The sequence below is a fragment of the Myxine glutinosa genome, chromosome 6 (assembly GCF_964187855.1).
Source record: "Myxine glutinosa chromosome 6, kmMyxGlut1.1, whole genome shotgun sequence".
NCBI classification, from domain to species: Eukaryota; Metazoa; Chordata; class Myxini; order Myxiniformes; family Myxinidae; genus Myxine; species Myxine glutinosa.
The window spans coordinates 151,363,408-151,372,520 of NC_136266.1; the positions used below are offsets into that span (position 1 = coordinate 151,363,408).

General features: G+C 42.8%; 1 protein-coding gene across 3 annotated transcripts in view; it reads left to right on the plus strand.

Annotated features, from left to right (window-relative positions):
* Positions 1-5,979, plus strand: part of LOC137428879 (uncharacterized) — a 48,215-nt gene extending 42,236 nt beyond the window's left edge. For 2 of the 3 annotated variants that reach the window (XM_078780753.1, XM_068118727.2), the window contains exons 3-4: positions 2,605-2,745; positions 2,895-5,979. In XM_078780753.1, the coding sequence (XP_078636879.1) occupies positions 2,605-2,745; positions 2,895-4,648 (1,895 nt within the window). In that variant the 3' untranslated portion in view covers positions 4,649-5,979. The remainder of the gene's footprint in view (positions 1-2,604; positions 2,746-2,894) is intronic. The other variant, XM_078780754.1, reaches the window with a different exon arrangement.
* The last annotated feature ends 3,134 nt before the right edge of the window (positions 5,980-9,113 follow it).

Below are 9,113 nucleotides of genomic sequence, written 5' to 3' on the forward strand. Positions count from 1 at the left end.
CTATCTCTTTGCTGATGACTCCACTCTCTGCCGCTCCATTCCTCATCCCTCAGATCGGCAGGCTGCAGCCTCCTCACTCTCTGCAGACCTTGACAAAATCACAGACTGGTCAAACAAGTGGAACATGTCTTTCAATCCTGAAAAATCTCACACTCTTACTATGTCTCTCCGAAAAGACCGACTGGACAACCCTCCCTTCCACTTTCTGAATAAACCTCTCCAAGAAGTTATGTCACTCAAGCTTTTGGGTCTCACTATCTGCCATGATCTTTCTCGGGAAAACCACATTTCAAATCTGGTCTCCAAAGCCAGTCGCCGACTGGGCATCCTCCGTCGTGCAAAGTCCTTCCTTGGCACACCAGAGCTCCTCACCACATACAAGGCTTTCATCTGCAGCTCAATGGAATACTGTTCTCCCCTCTGGGCTGGTGCTCCTGCCTCACACCTAGCTCGGCTTCACGCTGTTGAAACCAAAGCTTTCAGAATCATTGGAATCTCCGGCGATGATGCTAACTCCAAGGGCATTTCACTTACTCACCGCAGGCAGGTTGGTGGTCTTTCTGTCTTCTACCGACTCCTCTCCGGCCTTGCTCCCTCAGCTCTCTCTGGGCTATGTCCCCCAAATATTCCTACAGGTCGCACAAGATCTGCCTGCAACTCTCTTATGGTTAAACTGCCAAAATCAAGACTCTCTGCTCACCTTCACTCCTTCATTCCTCTTTTCTCCCACCTCTGGAACAAACTCCCTCACTCTCTTCAATCCCACTCCTCCCTCCAGGTCTTTAAAACAGCTGTTCACCACCATCTCTTATGTTCCCCCATCCAAAACCTTGATTTTTTTTCTACCCCTGCTAATTTCACCCCAGATTCACTTTTTTGAAATACCAACTTCCTTCCTGGAAGTCCTTGCAGTATCCTTGTGTTTTATACTTCTCCCACCCCTCACCCCTTCCCACGCCTCCTCCTCCGAAGCCCTCCCACAGATCTCCCGATGTCCCTGCCCTTCTCTCCCCATCTTGTCCACCGCCCCCCCTTATTATATACTTTGTGTGTCTGTTAGATTTTTTGTGTGATAAATGTTTGCTCTTTCACGAGCCTTGATCCTGTATACAAAAAAAAATTGGGTGTTCAGTTTTCAAGGGACTGCATGTCACGGTGTGTGAACAGTCCGGATGCAGATGACTGAAATTTTCTTTCCCAATGAATGGTGTGTGACTGAGCGTGGACAAGTTTGAAATCACGAATGGTGCACCTGACACAAATCGCAAATTCAGTTGCGGGACCTTCACGGGATGGCTCAAATGTAAAGTAGTGTGTAAACTGTCATAGGGTGTCGCATGTGTGTGAATGGAGTGAGAATGACTGTGGAGTGGATTGTGTGAATAAATGGTGTGCGAGGGATCGTGAGAAGGCCGGTGTGTGTGTAAGTTGTGTGTGCTGCTCCGTGAGGCGGCTCATAAGTGTGCCTGGTTTGGGTGAAATACCACGGTGCAAGAGTGGACGTGGTGAAGGTTACGGGGCGGCGCTTATGTGTGTGACGTCTGTGGAGGTAACGCAGCATGAGCAGTGGATGTGGAGAACACGTCGGGGTTCCCTGTAGGAGGTCCGCCGAAAGTCGGTGCAAAAATTTTTATTAACTGGTTTACTACGGATGCCCTGCCAAACTTCTCCACAGGGGGGGCTTACTTAGGATCGAATATTGAGTACGGAAGTGACTTAAAAGCTGTAACGCCAGAGCAATCGCTGCTGTTTGAACGCGCTGGGCACCCAAGGAGAAGTTGCCTGCCTGTTCATGCCATGAAGGGATCGCCTGCAGATATCAATTGTATTGCTGTGTTTGGCGGTCTCAATCGGTGTTAGTAGTTGCTTAACATCCCATCGGGCCGCAAACCTATCCACGGCACGGCGGCCTGCAGGTCCAGAGCTCGGGGAGAGTCCAAGAAGTCCCACTCGTGATGCACCCCAAACCCTGTGTGTGTCTGTGACAATATTTTCACTCTATTTACCGGTTTGGCAGTCAAACGACATTGAAAATCATTCCAAACAGGAATTTACTGTTTACAACAACAACATGCATTTTAAGGCCATTTTCCCTGCTAGAGCAGGGGTTAGCCTTGCGGTCCCCATGACAATCTTCTCCAATTTACTGCTTACCAGGAATTTACTGTTTACAATGACATCATAAAGTGAATGACATCACAAAGGACACAAACAACAGACACAAATAACAAATGTAACGTGTTTGATAGAGTGATGCAATAGACAGTGTGCAAAGCCAGTAATTCCAGAATTTTTTTTTCAGAATTTTACAATCTTTATTTTATTTTCATTGAATTTAAAACTTGAACACTGTTGAACATAAATCCTCTTCTTATTTCCAATAACCTCCAGTTTAGCAGTACTTGGCCATGTTAAATAGGGTGGTATATAAGGGTGATGTCGAAGCAGCACTGAACATCCGGAATTTTTTAAAACAATATTTAACTTCATTGTTATATCTTTAAAATTGAAGTATACATTGCATGGTGTAACTTGTTCTTTGAACTCTCGAGATGGTTCTCAATCTCATTTCCGTGCAAAAGACTGACGCTAATTTGTATACAGGTGATGTGTATCCTGTAAATGCGGAAGGCAGACAACTCACCATCGATTCATCTGTGACAGAAGATTCAAAATGTGCTTTTGTAAAGGAAGGTTCAGCTGATATTCACATGACAAACGGAAGTGCTTCCTGTTTTGCAACTGGTGAGTGGAAACATAAATAATTAACATACAATCTTTTGTGTTGAGAAAATACAAAAATATGTAATATGAAAGAATATGAAAAGTGTAAAATATTTTGCCTTTTGATTTTGACAAAAAAAAAGAAAATGTTGTGTTCTTTGTTTCTGTAGAACAATCAAGAAGTAACATGGAACAAATAAGATCCAGTCGCAACTTGACAGTGAGGAGGAAGCCTTTTTTGAAGAAACAATCAAGAGATCAAGACTCACTTCCCATACAATACAAGTGCTTGTCTGGGCCTCGCAAAAGCAAGATTAATATTAAATTAAACAAACACAAAAAGGTTCAAGAAAGGCGAATACGTTATGAGTGTAATGTGTGCAGAATGGATTTTGCTTCAACGAGTAACATCAGAATACACATGAAGATCCACACTGGAAAATGCCCACACAAGTGCTCTGTCTGTGATAAAGGTTTCTCTCGAAAAGACCATTTGAAATTACATATGAGGATCCATACAGGAGAGCGTCCTTGCAAATGCTCGATATGTGACAAAGGTTTATCTCGTAAAAGCAATTTGAAAAGTCACGTGAGGATCCATACAGGAGAGCATCCTTACAAATGCTCGATATGTAACAAAGGTTTCTCTCAAAACAACAATTTGAAATTACATATGATGATCCATACAGGAGAGCGTCCTCACAAATGCTCGATATGTGACAAAGGTTTCTCTCAAAACAGCGATTTGAAAAAACATATGATGGTCCATGCAGGACATTGTCCTCACAAATGCTCGATATGTGACAAAGGTTTCTCTCAAAGCAGCAATTTGAGAAAGCATATGATGGTCCATGCAGGACATTGTCCTCACAAATGCTCGATATGTGATAAAGGTTTCTCTCAAAAATGGGATTTGACAAGGCATATGAAGATCCATACAGGAGGGCGTCCTTTCAAATGCTTCATATGTGATAAAGGTTTCTCTTCTAAAAGCAGTTTGAAATCACATGTGATGATCCATACAGGAGAGAGACCTTGCAAATGCTCGATATGTGATAAAGGTTTCTCTCTGGAAGAAGATTTGAAATTACATATGAGTATCCATTCAGGACAGCGTCCTCACAAATGCTCGATATGTGATAAAAGTTTCTCTCTGGAAGAAGATTTTAAATTACATGTGAGGATCCATTCAGGACAGTGTCCTTACAAATGCTCGATATGTGACAAAGCTTTCTCTCTTGAAGAAGATTTGAAAATACATGTAAGGATCCATACTGGACAGCGTCCTTACAAATGCTCGATATGTGATAAAGCATTCTCTCAAAAGGGCAATTTGAAATTACATATGAGGATCCATACAGGAGAGCGTCCTTACAAATGCTCGATATGTGACAAAGCTTTCTCTCAAAAAACCCATTTGAAAAGTCACATGAGCATCCATACAGGCGATCATCCTTACAAATGCTCGACATGTGAGAAAGCATTCTCTCAAAAGGGCAATTTGAAATTGCATATGAGCATCCATACAGGAGAGCGTCCTTACAAATGCTTGATATGTGACAAAGCTTTCTCTCTTGAAGAAGATTTGAAATTGCATGTGAGGATTCATACAGGACAGCTTCCTTACAAATGCTCGATATGTGATAAAGGCTGCTCTCAAAAGGGCAATTTGAACCAACATATGAGGATCCATACAGGACAGCGTCCTTACAAATGCTCGATATGTGGCAAAGCTTTCTCTCAAAAAAGCCATTTGAAAAGTCACATGAGCATCCATACAGGAGAGCATCCTTACAAATGCTTGATATGTGGCAAAGGTTTCTCTCAAAAAGGCAGTTTGAAATTACATATGAGGATCCATACAGGAGATGACCTTACAAATACTCGAAATGTGGCAAAGGTTTCTCTCAAAAAGGCAGTTTGAAATTAAATATGATTATCCATGTGGGAGAGCGTCCTTTCAAATGCTCGATGTGACAAAGCTTTCTCTCTTGAAGACGATTTGAAATTGCACATGAGGATCCATTATACGGGACAGCGTCCTTACAAATACAGGAGAGCGAACCCACAAGTGCTCGATATGTGATAAAGGTTTCTCTCAAAATGGCAATTTGAAATCACATATGATGATCCACACCACAGAGAGCGTCCTTACAAATGCTCGATATGTGATAAATCTTTCCATCATAACAACCAATTGAAAAGGCACTTCAAGATCTATACAGGAGACCTGAAATACCAGGACTTGAAAAATAACATAGAGCATTTAGAAATGGAAGAAACGTGAAATTGTACCTGTGAAAGTCGGAGCAACAGGGAATCCGGATGATCAAGAAAACACCAATTGAGCACATAAAAAGCATTCCGGAGAATATCGCCACAAACAAGCTACAGGAGGCTGTCAGAGGTTTAGTGAGGAATCTGAAATGAGCACTTGGAACAAAAACTATGAGAATGAATTTTCACAAACTGGATCATGAATAATGACCCTTTACCGAAAAAGGAGTTGGAGATTTTGAGTTCTGGGAGACCCTTGTAAGCACAACTCCTCAGAGTACCACCTGTAACTCTTGACCCCTGATACACCTGACCTGACCTGACCCACCTGACCCAGGAGCCAGCACCCCTGATCCCCTTGATGAAAGCCACATGGCTGGTCACCAGAATGTCCACAACCATGACTACAAAGTGGTGCCCAAAGGCGACAATAATCTCAAAATGATAATCCAATCCGCATCCATTCCACTCAAACTAATTTTAAAGAAAACGACTGGGAAAAAAAATGTAAGATTTATTAATTTGGTTCTCCATAAAATCATAACAGAGGATCGTTGAAAAAGTGATGCCCAAAACTCAAATGGTAACAAAACTTAATCTCTCAATCTGTTCTTGGATCTCACCGTGCTTCTTTCAGGGCCTTCCTTCGGTTGTTAATTTGTAATTATTGTCTCTGTCCTTGCCATGTATCCAGCCAAGTTCCATTTGAGTTTTTTCATTGTGACCAGTGTCTAGAAAAAAAAAATTCTATCTGATTTAGTTGTTTTTCTTGTCCCTTCTTGGTTATGCTCAGATGGCAGTTTGTACATCAATTTTTACTCAATCTTTGCTGTAGTCCATGTTTCATTTCCACATGTGATAATTGGAGAACACCTTTGTTGTAAAATTGTTTATCACAAGAACATTCCTGCCTTTGTTTTTCATGAAACCTGAATTTGTGAAGGACTTCACAATAAAGAGAGGTCCCCAAAGCACAAAGGCACTGTCTGTGTTATTGTTAATATGGAATGGCACATGATGATCAACTAGTATAAAGCTCGTCAGGGTTGGAATTGTTTTTGACGGTACAGCACATGAGCATGCCAAAGTCTGAAGCCTGGGCGTTGTCAGGTGTGCTTATATTTTCTTTTTTTATTTGATATCCAACAGACGTAAATGAACACTCCGTTTACTCTGCGCATGTTGCACATCATGCGCAGCGAAATTCACCTCCCTGCGCCTTGTATTTATTACCTTCGCAAAAGCGGAAGGTTATGTTTTGATCGCTGTGTATTTATTTGTATGTCTGTGTGTGTGTGTGTATGTTAATCGCATAACTCAAAAAGTATTCAACCGAATTGCATGAAATTTGGTGGGATGATTGGTTATTATACGGGACACATTTGATTAGATTTTGGGAGCAATCGGGTCAAAGGTCAAGGTCACGAAAAGGTCAAAATCGTATTTTTGTTGTTCTGTTCCCTACACTCCCATGCCAAGTACAGAACAGTAGCTGCGGCGAAGGTATGCGCTCTACCGAGTGCCCGTTCTAGTTGTGATCTTTTTTTCTCTAAACTCTTCTGTGCACTGATTTTGAGGATCCGTTTGCAAGCCACCATCTACAATTCCAATGTTGGAGACATAATTACTCTTCTTTTGGGTCTTTGGAGTCCTCAGGGTCTTTTGGGTGCTGAGGGTTTTTTGCGTTCTTGGGATATTTTGGGTCCTCGGTGTCTTTTGTGTCCTCGGTGTCTTTTGTGTCCTCGGTGTCTTTTGTGTCCTCGGTCGGTGTCTTTTGTGTCCTCGGTGTCTTTTGTGTCCTCGGTGTCTTTTGTGTCCTCGGTGTCTTTTGTGTCCTCGGTGTCTTTTGTGTCCTCTGGGTCATTTTGGGTCTTCAGGGTCTCCTGTGCTTTCAGGGTCTTTTGGATCTTCTGGTTCCTCGGGATCTTTTGGGTCATTTGAGTCTTTTGGGTCCTCTAGGTCTTGGGTCATTAGTCTTTTGGGTCCTCCGGATCTTTGGTGTCCTAGGGTATTTTCGGTTCTCTGAATTGTTGCGGTATTTATGGGTCTTTGGGGTATTTTGTATCTTAGGGGTAATTTGGGTCTTTGGGATCCACTGGGTCTTTGGGGTCTTTTTTGTGCTTTGGATTGTTTGGGTCTGTGTAGTCGTCAAAAGGTCTTCAGGGTATTTTGGGTCTTTGTGGACCTTTTGGTCTTTGGGGTCTTCTGGGTCTTTTTGATCTTTTCGATCTTCAGGGTTTTTTTGGGTGTTTGGGGTCTCTAATGGTCTTTGGAATGTTTTGGCTCTCTGGGGTGTTTCGGGTCTTCGGGGTCTTTTCGGTCTTTTGCGAAGTCAGGGTCTTTCATGGGTTTTTGGGGAATTTTGGGTCTTCAGTGTCTTTTCGAGTTTTGTGGTCTTTTGGGTATTTTGGGTCTTTGTGTTCTTTGGGGCATTTTGGGTGTTTGTGGTCTTTTGGGTCTTTTAGGATCTTGGGGTCTTTTCAGTCTTTTGGGTATTTGGTGTCTGTATGGGTCTTCTGGGTCTTTTTGATCTTTTCGATCTTCAGGGTTTTTTTGGGTGTTTGGGGTCTCTAATAGTCTTTGGAATGTTTTGGCTCTCTGGGGTGTTTCGGGTCTTCGGGGTCTTTTCGGTCTTTTGCGAAGTCAGGGTCTTTCATGGGTTTTTGGGGAATTTTGGGTCTTCAGTGTCTTTTCGAGTTTTGTGGTCTTTTGGGTATTTTGGGCCTTTGTGTTCTTTGGGGCATTTTGGGTGTTTGTGGTCTTTTGGGTCTTTTCGGATCTTGGGGTCTTTTCAGTCTTTTGGGTATTTGGTGTCTGTGTGGGTCTTTGGGGATTTTTGGGTCTTCAGGATCTTTTGGGTTTTGTTGGTCTTTTGGATCTTAAATAATCTTGGGTTATTTTGGGTCTTCGTTGTATTTAAGGGTCTTGGGGTCTTTTCATTCTTTTGGGTGTTCATGGTCTTTGGGGAACTTTGGGTCTTCTGGGTATTTTGGATCCTCTGGGTTTTTGGGGTATTTTGGATCCTTGGAGGGTATTTTAGGTCTTTTAACAGTTGGACACAGTGGTGTTCAAAGATTGCCCATTAAACCCCCACTCAAATCCCTCCTCAAGCTCTACTCAAAGCCTTTAAAACCTACCCTTATGAAGCGGGACAGACATCACACAAATACACAAACACACAGTGTTTTATTTGGTAAATTATTATCAGTCAGTGGAGAGTTTGGAGTTGTCCATATCCCCATAAGTAACACTGATCAAACCGCGAGTTGTTCACCAAACCAGTTGAAAGCTTTGCAGAGCATTTACCATCATGGCTTGACTGCACTTCATGCCATCACTGATTCCTGCCAAGCAGCTCAATTACACAGGTCCCAACATGGAAGGCCACACAGCTAGTTGCTACCACATTTTTCTCAACATTAATGGTAAAGCATTGTTAATGGAGGGATACCTTTGAACAAAGACTTCCAAAGAAGAGAAGAGGGGACCGAACCCCACCCCCCTAAAAGGTTGAGATTCTCATCGATGTGGCCACTGGCCAGACCAAGCAGTAAGAATTATTCCAAAAACGAAAAAAACAAGATTTCCAAAAACACATCCTTGCAAGTGCAGACCAATCAGCCTGCTCCCAATCATCAGCAAGGTCATGGAATCCATCATCACTTCTGACATTAAATCCTTCCTCTTCTCCAATGGCTTGATCTTAGATCATCAATATGGATTCAGACCAGGCCACTCCACACTGGACATGCTCCTTCGGCTGTCTCAAAAATGGATGGACGTCTTCAACGCCAGACAGGAAATCATAGTCGTCTCCCTTGACAAATCTCGTGTCTTCGATATTGTCTGGCACTCCGCACTGCTCACCAAACTCGCCTCTGATGGTATCCATGGAAACTCCATGCATGGCTCACGGATTTTCTCCTGTTGTCATCAACGTGTGGCTCTAAATGGAATTCTCTCTTCCTGGCCAGGCTGGAGTTCCTCAAGGCGGTGCTCTCGGCCCTGTGCTTTTTATGCCTCAGCCCAAGATGTTGATGAAGGGATTATGTTTTCAGGTTGTCCGTCCCTCCATCCGTGATAGGTTTTCGTTACCTCGATAACTTGGAACG